This window comes from Boleophthalmus pectinirostris, unplaced genomic scaffold, assembly GCF_026225935.1.
Source record: "Boleophthalmus pectinirostris isolate CB_2022bp ecotype Guang Dong unplaced genomic scaffold, ASM2622593v1 HiC_scaffold_3, whole genome shotgun sequence".
NCBI lineage: Eukaryota > Metazoa > Chordata > Actinopteri > Gobiiformes > Gobiidae > Boleophthalmus > Boleophthalmus pectinirostris.
In genome coordinates this window covers 21,049,762-21,071,055 of record NW_026571299.1, presented here as the reverse complement: position 1 = coordinate 21,071,055, position 21,294 = coordinate 21,049,762, and the positions used below count along the sequence as shown (strand labels likewise).

Sequence of the window (21,294 nt, the reverse complement as noted above, 5' to 3'; positions counted from 1 at the left end):
TAGAAAAGTTAATAAAATTTTAGTTTTGGACATTTGATTTTTCACACTGCCCAAATACTACACATTGAAATCAATACAATCTGATCCCGCACACATCCTGGATTCTTTGCCCCATAGAGAAGAAAGAAGAAAGCACAGGGGTGCAGCTCATTATATGAGGCAGAGCGCTTGGAAGGAACAGCTCCTGTGCCAAAAAACAGGAGCAGTTAATGTAATTTCAAGGACAAAACAATAAATAAAGAACAAAATCTGGTATTTTCAAAAGTTAGACCACAAAAGTACAGTTACTTCAAACTAAATATCACTCAAATAGGAGTATGACGAGGACCATGAGGAAGAGGAGCCAGTCCCGGAGTCCTGCCCTTACACAGGAGCTTTAGATCTTCTACAGATCTTCCAGCCTCCAACCTCTCCCAGTGTACAATTGTCTTCTCTGCTCTCATTTTCACTATAAAGACTATTGATATGGCAGTGACATCATGAGGGGGGTGCTCTACATGTATCTTTATGGCAGAATGTTAAGCAGATACCATTTTGACACAATTCACACATACGCTTATTTTAAAACAATGAGCTGCTAAAGCGGGTCAAAGAGACTTTTTGGAAGTAAATCCTTTTAAGATTAAAATGTATATTTTTGTAGGTTTATCTTTAACAAACATATAAAATATTAAATGAACACCTAAAAGTGCATTAACTACAAACAGCTCCTCTTGAACGAGGCAGTACAGAACCTGAGCTCAGCCTCTTCTGGTGCTCCGTCCTCCCAGCACACTGCACTGACCAAACAAGTGAGGCTCCTCCCACAATAACCACCACACACCGAATGTGAAGTGAGGTTCCTCCCACAATATGACCATACATTGATCATGTGTGTGTTGTACAACAGCCGAGCCCTTTTCTGTTTGATTTGTTGATTTGCACCTCTTCTCACACTCATGATGAAAACACTTCAGGCTACTTCAAGTGCAGTAGTGTTGTCACAATTCTCATTTCAAACTCTCTTTCAATACCATGTGTGTTATATATGTGTAATGGTCAGTGGTGCAGTAGGTTCATGTTGGTCCATGTGTGTATACTAGTCTATGTGCTCTTACACTTGTTCTGATACAACTCAACATCATTCTGAAGACATTCAGGAGAGGTTAATTTCTGCCGACAATGGGACTTTTTTTTTTAGTATCGATACCTGCTGGAATTAGTACCTAGTGTTGATACTAGTTTAGTATCTGATTTTTTAATACTTTTGACAACCCCATTTTACAATCAGCCTCCATGATCCTAAACAATCACTTAAGCAGCCACACACACACCAGGAAATTGACTATATGTTCTTTAATGGTTAAATGAAATATTGCAACGCTTATAGTGCAAAAAGGCATTTATCTCACACACTGCAGATAAAATGTATAAATGTCACATTGTTTTAGCAAAAGAAAAAATAGCACCAAAGAATCGGCCAGTCAGCGGTTTTCAACAGCTGCTTCAGGACCCACACAGACTGGTACACTGTTTAAAAAAGTTTTAAAGACATATTGTGCTTGAATCTGAATATGGTTATGATCACACCTGTGGATATTTCAAAAAGCAACATTCATCTAAAATGACTTAATAAAAGAAACAAGTGTGTTAGAAAACTGTGGTGTCCAATGGGAGCTGATGTGGCCGTAAATGTCATGACAACAAAGCGCCGCACGCTGTGGGGCCCTCCTGTTGGCCCCTCCTGTGGAGAGCTGCACATCACACTTAGAGCACAGGATTTCTTTTCATATATACAAATGTGAGTATGCCAATCTGCCGAATCCTGTGTGTTGTAGAACTTTTCAGCTTGTCCTAAAAAGGGTGGAAGTAAAAGGCTGGAGACCAACTGGACGTCTTAAGCTGGAGAAGTTTATTTAGCATCAGTAATATGGCCCGGGGGACTTGAAAAGTTAACATAGTATGAGCTTTGAGTGTTCAAGCCCCTTGACTAAGCTTCTAAAGAGGAGTTTTATAAAGCAAGTGTGGTGAGACTCTGAAGGCCAGTATGCACTGGTTAGACAGAAATATGCCATAGACAATATAGATAATAGTGTACAAATGTTCTGCTAAGAGAAGATGATGATGTACATACAGCTCCTGTGAGTCATGCACGTGGAGGATAAATGACTTAAATTCTCTTACACTGTGTATCACTGTTTAAGAAAATTGACAGGTTAGACTACTAATTTAAATTAACATAATTCAATTTAAGATTTGACTGAAAATATTTAGTTGTTTAATTTTTCTACTTTTACATTTTGTCCCCACTGGGCACAGCAGTTTTCTAACGTGGTAGTCTATGGATTATTTCTTTTATTAAGTTGTTGTAGATTAATATTGCAATTCAAAATGTGTACATTATAACATAATGATCCATGGGGGTCGTGGATTATAACCATACAACAGGCTCAAGCACCATATGTGACCTTTAAATGACAAAGGTAGAGGGATTCTGCAACTGTGTAACTGTTACAGTTCAAACAAAACTACATCAACATGAGTTTGAAGCAATAATCCTCTAAGGGTATTAGATATTCTGATCTATGTTACAATGTTGTTCCCTCATCACCAACCTGGAGTTGTGTTTTGTTTCATGCACATGTTTAACACACAAACCCGACAGAATTAGACAGTTCAGAATTTAGTCAGTTCTTCTCTCCAACAGAAAACTGTTCCACCTTGTGATGTCATGTGGTAATACAGGAAGTGCTCCATTGTATTTTTAAACTCCATACATTTTCACTAAACTCATCTGGATCTTCTCAACCCTGAAATTGCCAATCTTTACTGATAAAAGGAACCGTTAACTTGAAAACTACCACTTCATGACATCACAAGGTGGAACAGAACAGTTTGAGCTTAAGAGAAATAGACAGAATAATAATAAAGGCTTACTTAAAGGTTGTATAGAGGATTTTCCAAGGAACGAGAAATCCAGCGACTGTTTGTCCTTTTTCAAATGTTGCGCATGCGTGAAACCACCCCCCCTCCCCTACAGCTCCCTACGTAGAAACGCCTTCTCCCGCCTCCTCTTTACGCCAGAAACAGGTTTGTTTACAGCCGGTGCTGCACATGACTTGTAAACAACTAACTACAGTGTTGGTTAGGCAAGGTGGAGAAGTGAGGAGCGGGGGGAGCGGGTGCGCGGACATTTCGTTCACGGACGAGAAGTGAGGAGCAGGGAGAAGAGCGGAGCAGGGAGAGGAGAGAGGAGAGAGGAGAGGGAGCGGTGCGCGGAGATTCCGTGCCCGTAGAAGTGAGGAGCAGGGGAAAGAGCGGATCGGGCAGCGGGGAGAGGAAAGGGATGCAGAGAAGGTTGCGCGGAGATTCTGTGCGAATGAACTAGCTACAACACGCAGCAGCAAGCGGACTCTTTCTTTGCCTTGAAAATTATGTTTTCAGACATAGGATATCGCTTTCGTGTCCTGAAAAACGTTTGACTAGCTCTTGGAAATAAAGTACGTTTTCATAATAAGCAGAAGTGACCTGTCCAGGAGTAATTTGGCGACCAATGCGTCTGCTTCAGTCGCGCCATCGCTGGAATGAATCTACAAGAATCACCTTAGTTTGGCTTCGCTGCTTTTCCCCTTGTCTTCTTCTTTCAGCGACCTCAAAAACGGACTTTCTTTTGCGGCTAACTGCTCCTGGATTCTTGTCGCCATTGCAACAAACTTTGTGCTAACTGCGAGGAAGATATAGGTCAAAAAAAGCCGCTAAGAACTGTTGCGTTGGTGGAGTAAACAGCGTCTGTGCGGCTTGCGTCTGCGTGACAGGCGTACGTAAACCACGTACCGGCGGCGCGCAGGCAAGTCAGTTACGCTAGAAACTTAGGGAGATTGATTGACAGCCTGTCAGCTAACAGATTACGAGGCAGTGTCGTTATCTATTGGCAAATGTTAGCTGGCCCACCACGTCCAGAGTTGATGAATTTTTATTCTCTTTTTTTTGGTCATCATAATTACAAAGGCTACTGCACCTCTATAATGCTATCATTGACAACTTGAAACAAAAACAAACAAAAAAAATCCTCCATACAACCTTTAAGCATATGTGAATCAAACAAAACACCAGGTCTGTTTTTGATGCAGTAACATTCAAACTTGGTTTAAAGTTCACAAGAGTCAATACTCTGCGATATAGGACCTTTAATACAACAACTGTGGCACCTGCCCAAGTCTACTTCCCCATCTCTAAGGCACGACAAAACATACTATATTATAGCGCCAGTAACAGTCTCTTACACATGTACTCTTTCCCATTTATTTCACTGATGTTTCTATTTCCCAATAATGACGTTCCTGTATCCTTTGACGTGACACAGTTGGCTGCTGTCGAAATCCACCACGAGCTTCCTGAGTCCGGAGCGCGATGGTGTGAAGTAAATCTTCACTTTAGCCTCTTCTCCCGGCTCCACCGACTGTCCCAGGCTGAAAGGTCAACATTTCAAAGTTACAGTCAATTCTGCTGATGGATTAAGGTGAGTAGTGATAACACATTTGGAATCATGATATAATGGTCTAGAGAAATATTGCTATAAACAATAATACTGAAACTACTTAATGCCACTGAGATAAAGCAGGATCATTCCAGTAAACACATTTTAAATATACTGTACTCTTAAAACAAATAAAATGCAGAATGAACCAATATGTTATTTATTTAACTGTCTATAGCTCAAAATGTGTATAACAGAAAAAAAAAAAAAAATCTCCTCAGTATGGCAAAGAAAATGTACACTCGATAAATACTGAGCTCCAAAATCTATTGCTCCAGCTCGCATAAAATGTATTGTACAATAGTGTGATTATCATGACAAGCCTAGTGAGTAGTTAAAGTGCATAGAGACGTTACTTCAAAACACAGTTCAGATCATTATATTTAAGATTATACAAAAAATATATATATTTTTCCCTCCAGTTTGGCATTATTTTAGGTTTTATATTTTACTTCCTGCTTGGAAATCATGACATCACTCTAGGGAATTCCATAAGTGTTGCCTGGCAACCATGTTGTACACTGGACCAAAACTCCAGTAGTGTACACAGAAATTATGATTTGACAAATAGAATAATAAGAAAACACCTTTATTTTGTTGAAATCATGTTTAAAGTATCAGAAAATCAGGTTTCTTGTGGAAATTGTGCCGAACTTTTGTCCATACTGTGACATCATCAATATGAAACTCTAAAAAAAGAACTCTCTACTTCCTGTAATTTTCAACGTTTTTGTGTTTTTCATATTCTAGAATGTGATGGTGTCATGCTTCAGTGATGGGGGCAAGAGTCAGTTTTTCCCAGTAATTATACTGTATTTCGCCATGAACTATCAAAAAGGTAAATTCCTGCATATCAAACCTGATCATTTCTAATATTGACTAGACCAAAGATCATGCTCTATTATAACAAAAATCTGCAGCTGAACAATATTCATTTTACCTGCCCCCATCTGTTTTAAATATTATTGGCCTATAGAATATTGCGATGTGATCTGAAACCAGCAATTTTTCAGCTTTTTCTCACAAATGCTAAAGCAATAGCCAATACAATAGACAGATACTATTTGTTTCTAGCTCTCACAAACCATTAGCAGGAAATATAAACATGCTGAATGTTTGTCTCAAAGTGATAGCGCAGCCACATTGAGAACCCAGGACTAAACCAAGTCTAAACCAGGACTCCTTCCTCTCACCGCTCAGATATGTTAATCCCTCCTGTGAGACTTGATAGGTCTAACCCAGATCTAAACCAGATATAAACCAGATCTGAACCAGATCTGAACCAGGTCTAACCCAGGTCTAACCCAAGTCTAAACCAGGACTCTTCCGGTCACCTCTCAGTTATGACGGTCCCTCCTGTGAGATTGGCCCCTTCGATGCTGAAGCAGCATTTGTCCAGACGCTGAGGCAGAGGGTTCTTCAGGCTGATCTCTGCGGCCAGTTTACGGTTTTCCTTTGGCTCGCCCAAGATCTGAAAACCACAAAGATACACAAAGCATTTCTATATAAAAAAAAAAACAACTCTACTCCAGTCAAAGTACTGTGACTATATGGAAGGAACAAGATCATGTAATATGTAATAGTCAGATGAAGATTGTGAACATGTAAAAAATTATCTCGATTGGCATGGACGATAAATGGATTCTGGTCAGTTGCATACATTTGAAGAGCTGTTTAAGGGAAATATAAAATCTAAATGAATGAGAAATGGTTTGGCCAAAATTGTGAATAGAGCCATACCATTTATTTACAGTATATTAAGTCAAAATCTCTTCTTGTCTAGTCCTCATGGACCCAAATAATATCGCAATATAAAACAGAGTTCTTGAATATGAGGTGAGTGAGACACACGTGCCTCATAGTAGGGCAACACAAGTAATGCCACAGACTGAAATGAACTACACCTACAAGTAATCGGGTCATCTTTACTACAACTTAATATGGTGGATATATCCACTCACTCCCTGTCCGCTGTCCGTCTGTCCCTGTCCGCTGTCCGGTCTGTCCCTGTCCGCTGTCCAGTCAGTCCCTGTCCGCTGTCCAGTCAGTCCCTGTCCGTTGTCCGGTCTGTCAGGCTTCATTGATTTTAGCGGGACTTGGCAAAAACCTCACAGGGACAGAATAATAGAAAGAAATGGCCACACTCACTCTCCTGTTTGTATCTCCTCCTTCTCACACTCACCTTGACCTTGATCTCAGGGTTGGTCAGGACAATGGTCCTGGCGGCCATCAGGATGTTCCCTGTGCTGTAGTCGTAGAGCAGAGCAGCGAGTCGGATCAGGCCGTCCTCTGTCAGCTCAGAGCCATACTTAGAGTAGTTCAGCCTCAGTGGGACCTTCCTCTCTGCAACAAATACATGTGTTCAGTTATTTTGGTCTGAAAGACAAGGTAAAGTTGGGACTACAGCTGCACCAATCCAGTGTTTTCACTTCCAATATCAATACTTCAGCTTTAAGTAGCTATAGAATATGCAAAACTGACTCTTGTGAGTTGTAATCCATGTGGTTCCCTCCTCAGAAACAGACTTAGAGTTGTATACTTTTTCATTCACACGTTTGAGTAATCCTTTATTATTAGTCTATCGACATCTTAAAAGCTCAAAATGCTCTGTTCCACCTTGTGATGTCCTGAAAAAGAAGTTTGTTAGTTAACAGCAACCTTTTACCTTCAGTTCAGTAGACACTGGCAACTCCAGGGCTAAATATGACATAACAAGGTGAAATAGAGTGCTTTCTGTTTGAGAGAAGAACACAGGGGAAACAACTATAACATGGTAAAAACTTGAAAACAAATACTACATGACATCACAAGGTGGAGCATTTTGAGCTTTGGAGACTAATAATAAAGGGTTACTCAAACATGTGGATGAAACAAAACACAACTCCAGGTTTGTTTTTGTTTGTTTGTGCTCACTACCTCCCCCTGGTTGCAGCTCCACGTTGAGCAGGTCCTTGAAGCCGCAGTTTGCTCCCAGGACTCCGGTGTAGGACACAGCACAGGAGCCAAACACCAGGCGACACATCTTAACCGAGTCTGTCCCATTCGACACCAGCGCAAAAACATCAAAGTCACAGCCTTTCCTCATGTCCACGGACACTTTAATTGACAGCTGCAGACCCGACCCCTCCTCCGGCCGCTTGTTGAGCTTAGCCTGATGCTCGGCTCTCTCAAACACTTCTCTCTCCTCCTGTGAGCCTGGGACACAAACAGTTCACATAGTATTTACAACCTTTATCCTTTATAGTTTATACTGGTAAGTCTGTAACTAGATATGAGCTCAAAGACACTTCTGTCTTTTTAATAATAAAAATGCATCACACTCAAAGACGATTTACAGATCATTATTCATTTACTCTACACTCAGTGGTGGTAAGCTAGTACTGTAGCACAGCTGCCCTGGGGCAGACTGATAGAAGCGAGGCTGCCAATCTGCGCCATCGGCCCCTCCAACCACCACCATCACTCTCACACACACACACACACACACACACACCACTTTCATACTAGGCAATGTGGGTGAAGTGTCTTGCCTAAGGACACAACAACAGTTTTTTACGACTGGTGTCCCCTGTGGCACCTGATTTTCCCAGCATTCTCCCATCCAAGTCCTGACCAGGCCCTGCTGAGCTTCTGAGATCTGACAGGATCAGGCTTTGATAGGCTGGTATGGCCACACAGATACACTTGCTAATAAAATTAAATGCAATGTCCTCCTTGTATTTCGGGCCATTCCACCTTGTCAGTGCTGGGCTTGGTTAGTAACTAACCCTAACCCAGGGGTGAGTAAAGTTATTGGGTCGTGGGCCAAAAAGGGTTCTAAAATTTGATGGAAGGGCCGGACCAGGAGCAGATTGATGGGCTGTCCGGTCCCTGTATGACCAGAGCAGGAGCTGTGTTCATTGCTGGCAGTAAGTCAGACCTGTTCCCGGTGCGTGTTGGACTCCGCCATGGCTGCCCTTTGTCACCGGTTCTGTTCATTGTGTTTATGGACAGAATTTCTAGGCGCAGTCAGGGGCCGGAGGGGGTCCGGTTTGGCCCCGGGTAAGAGGAAGAAAATGGATGGGTGGATGGATGATGACAGAGTAGTAGTAGTAGTAGTAGTAGTAGTAGTAGTAGTAGTAGTAGTAGTAGTAGTAGTACTTTGTTTTCTGGTTACTTGTACAGGTTTGGTGTGTGATAAACTCCTGGTAGTAGTAATAGTATTACTTCATCTTCTACAGTAATAGTTGTAGCAGCACTTCTTTATCTTCTGGATACTGTGTGATGTGCAGTCTGCAGTAGTGGTAGTAATAGTAGTAGTAGCAGCTCAGCAGTTAGAGCAGTGGTCCCCCACCCAAAGGCTGGAGGACAGATTTCCAAGTTCTGTCACTGTGTCCTCAGGAAAGACTACAATGAAAGCGGGGTGTGTGTGTGTGAGTAGTAGCAGTAGTATATTACCTTCAGGATACTTGTACAGGTGTGTGATGTCCTCACGGTCGTCTCTCCCCACTCTCTTGGTGCTGATCTTCTGACCCACCAGAGTCTCGGTGATAAGCTTCTTCTGGGTGCCGTCTGCTTTCTTCATGAAGGTGACCAGGTCTGCATTTACCTCAGCAAACACGAAGGGGGCATCGTACCTCATTGTGAGATCCCCCTCCTTTATAGCCCGCACTGGGACCGGACCACAGCAATACACATCTGGAAGACAAGAAACCAGGACTGAAGCAGGACTAAGGACAGGACTAAACCTGGACTAAGTGTGAAGCACTAAATCCTGTAACCAGTGCTTAATACAGACTGTACCAGGTTTAAAGATGCTGTAGCTGATTTTATCCTTGAAAACATAAAAAAACATAACTAGTGAAGTTAGCAGTGGTCCAAAATCATCCCTCATTCCTCAGCACAACAGTTTTCATAACGTTCAGAGGCCACCAGGGATCTACACTAACTTTTATTTTCAGGAGCACACGTGCCCCTAAGTTAAAAAATGTAGGAGCAGAGAAAAAAGTTTATTCACAGTTTTCCTTGTATGAGTATCATCAGCACACATAGGGCTCGTAGAGTAAAGTTGTGGGTGTGCGCGTACATGAGCTCCGTGCCATGCTTTGGTCCACCTCCTTGATTGTGTTCAACTGGACAAAAGTACCATGCTTTGGGATGATGCTTGAGCACGATTCTAAAGTCCTAGTGTGAGCGTTTAACTTGTCACATTATGTTTGTGTGCAGTGCTCTCCTTATTGCGGGCTGCAAGAAGCACTCACACATGTGCGCCTGTTTTGTTTTCCTTGTTCACATGCCGAAATATATGAGTGACATGGGCAAACTGTAGAACCCTTATGCAGACAGCCCGCACTTGTCTAATTTTGACCCAAGGAACTGGTTTTACAATATTGAAATGGAAATTTTGTTAATGTTTCACTTTATTGCATTGACAAAAACGGGTACAGACCCTTTAATAAGAACTATACCAGGCTGTCAGAACTGAACCAGGTCTAAACCAGGACTGCCTCAGTCTATATCTAAACTAAAGTGCAACAAAATTATCATTATTATTATTATTATTATTATTTTTATTTTTTATTTTTTTTTGAAGCAAGAGCTAAAGTGCATATGACAAATTAGTCTACTCATTTATGCCACTACTCATTATATTTAACTACAAATCTTGCTCAGTCTTTTAGTGTATGTTATACTTCCTGGTTGGCATGAGCAGAAGATGTGATATTCATAGAGGTATGTTGCCTAGCAACCAAAAGACAAAAGACCTAAATTACACAATGCTTATGATTCGACCAGTTAAAATAAATGATAACACCTTTATTTTGCCAAATCAGTGTCAGTAAAAGTTCTTCCTTGTGCATTGTCTCTGCATTTTGGATGGAATCGATGACAGTTGATGACATAGGTAAAGGGATTTTAGAACTCAGTGCTACTTCCTGTTTGTTTTCTGTCTTTATTCATAAACTGACACTTCACTCAAGAAAAAATGTCATGAGGACTGACCACAGATACTACCCCACCAAACTAAAACTAAACTTAAGAAACTTAGTAAACTACAAAATGTTATTAGTAAAATATATGAATCTGCCAAATGCACTTTAACCAGCCCTTAACGATCCCTAAAATGACACTCACTTTCACTCTTCTCCTGAGGCGTTGGGTCGTAGGCCTGCCAGCCATTATACTCGGGCTTTTTCAGATCAGGGCGGGTCATCCAGCTCTCCACCCAGCAATGGTAGTTCCTAAAAACAACACAGTTCAGTTAGTTTGTGAGCATACTGGAGGAGCAGATCAGATGAAGAGGAGGATGAAGAGGATAGGGTCAGATGAAGAGGATAGGGTCAGATGAAGAGGAGAGGGTCAGATGAAGAGGAGAGGGTCAGATGAGCAGAGGAAAACACAGTACCAGACCATCTCTCCTCTCCCTCTGCTCTCTCCGTTCTCATCAACGTAGCGTTCGATAAGTAAGTTGCCGTTGGAGTCGTGAGCTGACTGGTAGTTCGTCACGACTCTGCAGGGGATCCCCAGAGCTCGGGCCACTGTGCAAACACACACAAGATCACATTAAAACAACTCTTAGTATTAGTTATACTTCAGTTTTGCAAGCCCAGATAAGAGAAAATACAGGGGTAGAGATGACTTTTTATTTGCTTCTATGGAGTCATTACTCTGCCTGGAATGTTCCACAGTGTGACATTAAACAGCTCTACCTTACATTTATTCAATTGCAGGTGGTTTTATAGCTCAAAAATATCTAGTTTGGTCTCCATGAAGATAGAAAGGTTTAATGCCATTGTTAGCAGGGTCCCAAATAATACAAATAATAAAATGAGGGCACAACACAACAAACATACTGTGGAACATTCCAGACAGAGCAATAACATCTCCATGAAGAAAAGCATTTGATGGACCCTCCACCAGAAAAGTTGCACAGTGCACCTTTAAAGGGGATATGACTGGTTAGGGTAATTTCATTAAAACATCATTAACATAAGAGGTGCAAGTTGAAAGTCCCTCTGACAGAGGGTTCTGCCAGATGTTCCCAACAGACCCTCACTACACGCTTGGGCCTGCCAGGTCTTTCCGGCTTCCTCTTCCCCCAGCAAACCCAAATCACAACCAGGTGGTGATCAGTTGACAGCTCAGCCCCTCTCTTCACCCGAGTGTCCAAGACACGCGGCCGGAGGTCAGATGACACGGTCAGATGGACAAACTGTGACTAGCCCAGAAGTCCAGTAACAGAACACCGCTCGAGTTCAGATCAGGGAGGCTGTTCTTCCCAATCACCCCTCCCCAAGTGTCATTGTCATTGCCCACGTGGACGTTGAAGTCCCCCCAGTAGAACAATGGAGTCCACGGTCGGTGCACTGTCTAGTACTCCTCCCAGGGACTCCAAGAAGCCTGGGTACTCTGGCTGGGCACTCCCTTAGAGATAGGGTGAGGAGCTCAGTCACACGGGAGGAGCTCCACGTCAAGAGGAGCCAGTTGAGGTGAACTCAGGCGGTACCCTGCTGCCACTGTCTCATGCTGTGAAAAAAGTACTGTACAACAAGGAACCACCCACCCTTTCACAAACACACTCATACACCAGTGCACACAGACACTGGAGGCGAGGTGGGAAGTGTCTTGCCCAAGGACATAACAACAGCCTTCATCTGTGGGAGCTGGATTCACATCGCCAAGTCAGTTGATCTGACTGCTCAGCCAACAATGTTTATGTCAAGAGTAGGATTCAAACCACCAACCTTCGGATCCTTCATTCTACCAACTGAGCTACTGTTGCCCGAGTGATGCTAACTATAGGCACTACTCTGTCTGAAGCTGTTACTCAAGTAACAGCTTCAGACAGAGTAGACTAGCTTTATTTTCACACAAAGAACTACAACAGCTGAGATGATTTGTGCTGTCTTATGTATGTCTTACACATAAGAGTTTCTTGAGACTGCTAATATGTGCATTGTGTCTCCATGATAATTCCTGAACATTCCACCATAGAGATACATGTGGAACACCCCAGCATGATGTCACTGCAAAGTATCAATACCCGAAAAGTTCCACAGTGCCCCTTTAAATGAGAGAGAGTGATATCTGACCGGAACAGGCGACTGCAGCAAACACCCAGCACTGTCCGTATTTGACCGGAGCACAGGCATTGGCCTCCCAGCGCCGCAGGATGTCCACACTGCTCTTCCAGAACATGGGACTCTCTCCTCCATCGAAGCCACCTTGCCATTTCCCAAATAGCACACCCCTGTCATCATTACAGTTCACCTGCATACACACGAGGACAGAAATATGTTTAAAATGGACCTACAGGGCTGTGAAAAAGTATTTGTAAAGTATATCTTATATTTGAAAATGCTTATCTAACTGATTTCTTAATTTTTTGCACCTTTGTCACTCTTAGCCATTTCAGATCAAGCTACCTTAAATATTAGACAAAGATAAGTCAGAAGTAAACATAAAAATAAGGTTTAAGTGCCGATTTTATTTATTAAAGGAAAAAATCCATCTGAACCGACATGGCCCATATTAAAAAGTAATTGCCCCAGCTGTAGTCAAGCGTTTGCGATAACTGCCAATGAGTCTTTCACATCGCTGTGGAGGAATTCTGGCCCACTCTTCATTGCAGAATTATTTTAAATTGGCCACAAAGGAGGGTTTCCAAGCATGAACTGCCTTTTTAAGGTCATGCAACAGCATCTCAATTGGGATCAAGTCTGAAATTTGTCTAGCTTGAGACATGTCAATTACTTTTGTTCTTGTTCTGCTCCTGAATTTCTTTGGATCATGGCATGATGTCTTGGGTTCAATATGGCCTACTACTCCTTGTCGGACAGGTTCTATTTAAATGAGTCTCTTTATTTGAAAGGTCTGGCAGCATCAGGCCTGGGTGTGGCTATGGAATTTAACTCAGTCTTCCACAATAGTCCCTATTCACACTTACGTCACAAACCAGGAAGACGTTTGGAAACATGCAACTTCCGGTGTAGCTCCCGACACTGGACTCGCTGACCGACTGTGATCAAACCAACTGAAGTAAATATGATCAGCGGTAAAATGAAGACTGCAGACGTATGTGCTGTTTGGAATCATCTGGAATTTGGCTGTTCATCTCTTCTAATCACGTGTACCAGTGCACTCGGATTTGTGTGTCAGTGGGGAAATGATGAAAACTGAGGTATGGTTGGAATTGTTGATGAGCCGAACATAACGGAACGCTACTTTAACATGGAGATGAAGAAAACTGGACCTGGGAAGTTGTAATCACATCTTTCCAAACGTTTTCATGATTTGTAACGTGAATAGAGCCTATAATATGATCAATCACAGTTTCCTCATCATTTAACAAGGGGGCAATTACTTTTTCACACAGCATCATGTAGGTTTGGCGAGTGTTATAAAATCCAGAAAACTGGATTTTATGTTTACTTGGGTTATCTTTGTTTAACATTTAAATTTGTTTGATGATCTGAAACAGTTAAGTGTGACACACATGCAACAAAGTAAGAAAACAGGAAGGAAAATACTTTTTCTCAGCACTCTATTATGCAAAATCAAGCTTTCAGAGGCGGGGATTTTACTTTGATGAGGTATTCACCACTAACACATATTATATTTAGACCACTGTGTTCACCTTTTATTATTCTGAAAACTCTATTTTACAACAAATTTACAACTTGTTTAATAAGTTTCCCACAAACATCGCATCAGGTTTGTGAAGTTGTAGTGTAGAGCTTTTGGGTGGAGCATTGGACAGAATCTTAGAGCTTTGAATAGGGCCGAGGAGAGATCACTAGATTACTCAAACATGTATGGATAACATTTAAAACCTCTTCAGGCATGTTTATCATGAGGGAACACCGTTTTATCTATTAATTCAAGGGACGCCTGTCTGTGTGTCTGTTAGTTTGTCTGCTTCATGCTTAACTCTCTAACCGCTCATCCGACCGATCTCAAATTCGAAGGGTGTTGTTCTAATAGTACAGGTGTGTGCAGTACCATGTTGTTAGGGGGAAAAAATTTACAAAGATCTGGTAAAATGAGTGACATATTTTCCCTGCACACAGTAAAACTAAAGTGTTGTGTGTCACTGCTGTCGTATCTACAGGGTTTTGTATGTGTTAAATTTATGCTTTGTTTTACTAACTAGTAGAAAAATAAAATAAAAAAAACATAAATGTTCATCAGTCGTACCATGGCACTGAGCACTCTGCACACGTAGATGGGGTTCCTCCGGCCTGAGTGGTCTTTCCCAGGGTTCTTCAGACATTTGGGATTCATGTCTAGGATCTGGAGACACACGTCCAGGATCCCACTCTCAAACTGTGGACAAGAAGAAAAAAGACATTTAAAGGAACAGTTACTTGTAAGAGTTTGATTTTAGAGTCCACAAACATGATCTAGCTGTGTTCATGTTTAAATCAAATATAGCGCACACTGATAACAACTGTAATGCTGATTTATTAAAAATTGCAAAAACATTGGACACGATGGAGAAGTTGTTTATTACATATTTTGGTGTTTGGATAATCACTCTGAGAACCTCAGACCCATCAGAAAGCAGAATGAGCCTCTCATTATTAGGGTTGCCAGGTTCAATGCAGAAAGTCCAGTGTGTTTAAACTTAAAACTACGCCATGTTTGGAGGGCGGAGCCTGTGCTTTCTCAGGACAGGCAGGGGGAGGAGCAATAGTCGGTCTTACATAGTTCCTGGTCTGTGACTTTCTCCAAGAAATCAGTAAGATTTCAGAAGTATTGTGTAATGGATGTTACAAAACCCAAACTGTGCTTGTTTATGTGCAGAAGATACAATGTGAAAAGAGTTATTTTGCATGAGATGGGCCCTTTATATGTGTGTAATGGTCAGTGGTGCAGTAGGTCCATGTTGGTCCATGTGTCTATACTAGTCTATGTGTCTTCTACTTGTTCTGATACAACTCAACATCATTCTAAAGACATTCAGGAAAACTTCATACATGGGAAGGATCCGCATTTACAACTGTAATTTAATGACTGTGGTGTGCACATATTTACACTAACTGTTAAGTGGTAAAAGTGGTAGTTTACTTACTTTGTTTACTGTCTAGAGTGTGATGGAAAAATGCCATTAGGCTGATCTACTGTCTTTAAATATGACGTAAAGAGACAGAAGAACAGAAATGTGTGATAGTATCGAGTTTATTTGTCACAAACCCGCCTATAAAAGGAGGGCTATGCGCTACGCTCACCCCTCCCTCCTGATCTCGGACCGCTGACGTCGCTCGGTGGCGAAGCCAAGCTGTCATGGCCGCAAGACGTGAGGCCCCAAGTGGACCTCGTTTAGGCGCACTAAGATTACTGTTGCGAGGTGTCCAGCTCAGTAATTGCAGAGAGTGTGTGGGCATCATGGGAGTAAGTGGTGAAATGGTCTTGCTGGCTCAGTAACGGCGTGCGCGAGGTTAACATGGGTTGTGTTTTTATGGTTCTCAGCATATTTGGGTGGCGTGCGGTGGTGAAATCTATACGATATGTCGCTATGGTTTATTTGATTGTATGATTAACACCTTGCAAATATGGATAATAAACTCAGTGCAAAGTATATGTGCCTATAGTGAGTGGGGACAATACTGCGTCCTGCTTTCACCAGGTGGTGTTGTTAGTAATTTTGCTACACTGAAGTCCACTTGAAAATACGCCGCTCTTCTACAAACAGCCTAAATAAACACAATTTCAAATCCAATAGTCCCAAACCTAAGTTTCAGAATTAGCTGAAGATTTACAGATTTAAAGAATTTTTACATCACTAAATATATCGGCTGTTATATCAGCTCTAAAACACGTTTTATCGGTATCATATCAGATCCAAAATAATCCATATCAGTCAGGTGCTAGTTTTAACACTAGTTTTAGTATGAATTAGTATCTGATTTTCAATACTTTTGACACTAACCTAACCCTATTTATTGGTACTTCTAGTATTTGGAGTACTTTAGTTTGAAGGATTTGCAGTACCTGTCCGTAGCTCCAGGGGGTGCCGTAGGGGTACTTGAAGCTGCCTCTGTAAATGAGTCCGTCCTGAGACAAAATGTACTCAGCCAGATCCTCCTCTCTCTCCATGTACACAGCATCTCCTGAAGAAAGAGATAGTTCTGTCATTACTACAACTTCTAATACTGCTACTACGACTACTAGTACCTAGTAAGTTTCTCCTCTCTCTCCATGTACTGCCTTTCCTGAACAAAGATAATGAGATAAAACTACTGCTATTATTACTACAACTACTACACCTCATCCTCTGAAGAAAGAGTACTGCTACTACTACTACTACTACTACTACTACTACTACTACTGCATCTCCTGGGAAAAACTAACAGATAATGCTACTACTACAACAGCTAATACTTTAATTAATATTATTAATAATTCCACTACTTCTACTACTACTTCTTTATCAATGCTAGACTTACTATTACTCCTGTCACTATAACTAAAGTTTAAAGCCTTCCCTGAGCTTCAGGCAAGGCATCCCACAAGCAACCAATGTAACAATTACATAATAATACAAATTAAATAAATAAAATACCATAGTGAGACATAAGAAAGTACTAAAGTCAACTAAATGAAATAATGACACAGCAATAGCCAATTTGTAGTGTGAATGTGGTGTGTGCGTGAGAGATGGTGGTGGTCGGAGGGGCTGATATCTCAGATTGGAAACCTCGCTTCCATTAGTCTTCAGGTGTCTCTGAGTGTCCAGAAAAGCGATATATAAAACCGATTCATTGTTATTGTTATTATTATTATTATTTGGTGCATACGCATGCCCTATTAGGACACCTCATTTCACATGTCTTTCTGAAAAATTACTCAAGTGTCCTGTCCTTGGGTTCTGGACCATTTATTGCATGGGGGAGCCTGAGCCAGGCTACCCCTGGCGTGGTCCAGGCTTTGTTACAGATATGAGTGTTGGGCCGCTTAGACCGTGGGTGATCACAGACGAATGGACTGGCTCAGAGTCACGCCCCACAGGGTTTTGCGCAGTCGTCGCTCAATCGCACTTTGTGGACAGACACCCTGCTCTGCTCAGGGTCCCATCCCCAGAGGAACGGTTTCATAGACCAAACGGCTCCACCACAGATGGGTCTGCCTACTGATCCTGTTTCTCTGACTTCATTGGATCTTTTAAATGACAGTTTGACTAATGAGCTGTGTCCCTGTTTGGACTCGGGGCTTAAAAAGTGGCCAACTGGAGAGGCCCATCCTCAGCTCATACATGATATGACCACCACAACGGAAGAGTAGAGTCAGAAAGGTAAACCTGCATGATTATTTTTAATAATATTTTCTACTGCTCACGAGCGTGAACTGCATCAAATCCATAGTTGTGACTATAGTTGTTTTAGATCAATACTGCAATTCCAATTATTCCAAATATAAACAACGGTGCACCAGCTTCATAGATTACAACTATATACCACCCAAAAGCATAATTTGTGTGGAGTTTGCATGTTCTCACTGTGTCTGGGTGGGTTTCCTCCAGGCACTCTGGTTTCCCCCAAAACATCAGCCTTATCATGCACAATAGGTCAAATGCATTGAGGTACTTCTGACCAAGATGGGTCCACTGCTCAAATCATAGACTATAAATATAAACAGAAAGTGAGCATGGCCCTGATGTGATTCCTTTGAGCTCTGGTTTGCAGTTTACTTTCTATTGAAAAACTGTCACATCTCTGTATCTGCTGCTGTAAGTCTCATCATATTGGTCTTAGGATGTTTGTATTAACCAGCTCTACATGATCCTGGTGTTTTTATTTCACTCTTTTGTCTCTAAGATATAAGATATGAACATTAAGAACAGCCCAGTCCAATGGCTGCTTACATCAAGGTCGCTCCTGACAGTGCTAGCAACAGGTTGATTGACAACCTCATTGCTAGGCGTCCGTCCCCTGTGAAACCAGCAGTACAGGTGGGAGGGGGCATGTACCTTCAACAGCCTCACTCCTGATTGGCTCTTTGGTTTTGTGTATATGTCCAAATATGGTCCCTGGTTGCTACTGTAATCATTGTATTTATGTAGTACCTTTCAAGACACGCAGAGAGCTTTACATTTCATTGTTCATTCACTCCACAACCAGTGGTGTAAGCTACTATTGTAGCCACAGCTGCCCTGGGGCAGACTAACGGAAACACGCTGCCAAACTGTGCCATTAGCACCTCTGACCACCACCGACACTCACACACACTACTTTCTTGCTTTCTGCTAGCCTCACTGAGCTTCATTTGGCTGCAGCTGAACTCTGTGGGTGACATCCCTCCTCCAGTGCACTTCTATTATCCAGACTATGGGTGTCTCCAGAGGGATAACTTTAACCTTATCATGAAACTATTTGAACTGTAATGAGAATAATCTCATGTCTGTGTTGTAGCCCAGCCCCACACTCACCTGAGCACCAGGGGTTGAAGAGCAGGATGAGTTGGATGTCTACAGATGAGCCCAGCCTCACAGTGTACCGTCCAATAGGAGCCCGAGGAGACGCACACAGTGACAGTGCCACCATGTCCCCTGGAGGACTAGTCACAGCTGCACTCCAAGCAGAGGTGCTGATGTTCTGGGACAGGCCAAAGACTGCACGGGTCCCATACTCCTCTGAGGGCTCCGGACCTGAAAGACAACACAGTGTGTCAGATGCCCTCCCATCCTCCTATACTCCTGTGTGTCAGATGCCCTCCCACTTTGTTATATGTCAAACTTAGGAAGACAAAGGACTAACAATAGAAAGATAAAACACAAGACCACCTGACTACCAATTTAACATGACTACTTCTATATTGATACTACAACTACAGCTACTACTACCACTACAACTACTAGTACCACCACTACTACTACTACTACTACTACTACTACTACAACTGCTTCTGCTGTTGTTTGCTCTTGTATTAATACATTACTTACAATAGGCTATAACCATTACTAACCTCAGTCCATCTTTTCTTTTTTAGTTTTGGTGTTCGTAGAATGAAACATTTTTGTTTCTGGATCAAGTCTAATGAAACCAACATCACGTTTGTGATGAGATTAAATCTTCCCCAACAGCTTCTCTGTTTTAAATAGTGGGAAGATATTAGGCAATTTTATTCATTTAATTAAACATTTTGTTATGAAATATTTGCCTATAAGTGTACATATTGTGATGTTGTGTGTGAGCTTTGGCTTGTTGTTATCTCTGTTTAAACATGTGGTTCCTCTTTGGCACAAAGCATTTCCTTTGGCAGTGAAAACTTTAGTAACAAGAAACGGATACAGAAACGTGTCACTATTTTTCCTCAATCATTTCCTGTTTGATAAGAGCACGGTTCTTTCCAGGGCTTCAGAATATACACTTCTTCTTCTTCAAAAGTAAAAATTATTTTAAAAAATTATAAATAAATTATAATTATATTTTGTTAAAATTAACAATGATAAATAATGAGCATGCATCACTGAAAAAAACGAATCTGAGTGAACAGTTGTGTTTGGTTTTACTTCGAGATGCGACAGAGGAATCAGACTGAGGTCCCTCTGTAGAAAACAGATATCAGCCTGGACTTGAGCATGGTCCACTTTGTGTTTAGGTTGTGGATAAAGAATAAATCCCAGCAACATGCGGTGAGGTTTATAACTGCTGAGGCAAAGTGCAGTAGGCCAGGACTCAAACTAAGACTAACGCTGCATTCAGACCTGAGTGTCAAGGCCTCCAGTGGACATGCAAAGTCTATGTGGACGTGCGTCTAGGGTGTTCTGCTTTTTTATGGCACGTCTTCAGGCGTCAGCATGAGGAGAATCTGCCACTGATGCTGCGCGTCTTGAGCGTTCAGGCGTCAACGCTCTGGACACGCATCTAGGGCGTTTGAGTCAGAAGTTGAAAAAACTTAAATTTTGTGACTGGCACCTCCCCTCTCACCTCTCTCTGCCCCGCAGGTGAGACTGGCCCCTCCCCTCTCACCTCTCTCTGCCCCACAGGTGATACAGACCCCTCCCCTCTCACCTCTCTCTGCCACAGGTGATACACCTCCCCCTCTCTCTGCCCCACAGGTGATACAGACCCCTCCCGTCTCACCTGGCCCCCTCTCTCCTCTGCCCCACAGGTGAGACTGGCCCCTCCCCTCTCACCTCTCTCTGCCCCACAGGTGATACAGACCCCTCCCCTCTCACCTCTCTCTGCCCCACAGGTGATACAGACCCCTCCCCTCTCCCCTGGCCCCTCCCCTCTCTCTGCCCCACAGGTGATACAGACCCCTCCCGTCTCACCTGGCCCCTCCTCTCTCAACTGTCTCTGCCCCACAGGTGAGACTGGTCCCTCCCCTCTCACCTGTCTCTGCCACACAGGTAAGACTGGCCCCTCCCCTCTCACCTGTCTCTGCCACACAGGTAAGACTGGCCCCTCCTCTCACCTGTCTCTGACAGGTGGACCCCTCCCCTCTCCCTCTCACCTGTCTCTGTCACACAGGTGAGACTGACCCCTCCCCTCTCACCTGGCCCCTCACCTCTCACCTGTCTCTGCCACACAGGTGAGGCTGCTGGTTCCTGACTCGTAGCTGCTCCCTGGTTTCAGGTACAGGCTGATGGTGAACGCCTGTCCTCTCCTGACGATGAGGCGGTCCACTCCGTTCAGATCCGTGCGATGGTCCATGTTATTAAACTCACATTCCAGAGACACGCGCTCGATGTTCAGCTCTGAAAAATACAAATAAATCATATTATATCAAAAGATTCAATGGGGTGTGAAGCAAACTGCAGGTACTGTTCTATGTGAAGCTCTGTTAGACTTGAA

General features: G+C 42.5%; 1 protein-coding gene and 1 long non-coding RNA gene across 3 annotated transcripts in view; one reads left to right on the top strand and one right to left on the bottom strand.

The window, feature by feature from the left end:
* Window positions 1–1,320: 1,320 nt before the first annotated feature.
* tgm2b (transglutaminase 2b) overlaps window positions 1,321–21,294 on the bottom strand; it is a 33,207-nt gene continuing 13,233 nt past the window's right edge. For both annotated transcript variants that reach the window (XM_055160600.1, XM_055160598.1), the window contains exons 2-13: window positions 21,015–21,197; window positions 18,924–19,142; window positions 16,490–16,608; window positions 14,693–14,821; window positions 12,589–12,766; window positions 10,902–11,034; window positions 10,631–10,737; window positions 8,954–9,193; window positions 7,433–7,711; window positions 6,699–6,859; window positions 5,851–5,987; window positions 1,321–4,448 (exon numbers count right to left, since the gene is read on the bottom strand). In XM_055160600.1, the coding sequence (XP_055016575.1) occupies window positions 4,298–4,448; window positions 5,851–5,987; window positions 6,699–6,859; window positions 7,433–7,711; window positions 8,954–9,193; window positions 10,631–10,737; window positions 10,902–11,034; window positions 12,589–12,766; window positions 14,693–14,821; window positions 16,490–16,608; window positions 18,924–19,142; window positions 21,015–21,197 (2,036 nt within the window). In that variant the 3' untranslated portion in view covers window positions 1,321–4,297. The remainder of the gene's footprint in view (window positions 4,449–5,850; window positions 5,988–6,698; window positions 6,860–7,432; window positions 7,712–8,953; window positions 9,194–10,630; window positions 10,738–10,901; window positions 11,035–12,588; window positions 12,767–14,692; window positions 14,822–16,489; window positions 16,609–18,923; window positions 19,143–21,014; window positions 21,198–21,294) is intronic.
* On the top strand, window positions 4,366–18,978 carry LOC129411038 (uncharacterized). The gene is made up of 3 exons (XR_008633108.1): window positions 4,366–4,498; window positions 5,267–5,354; window positions 18,907–18,978. It is a non-coding gene; the product is annotated as an uncharacterized LOC129411038 (long non-coding RNA).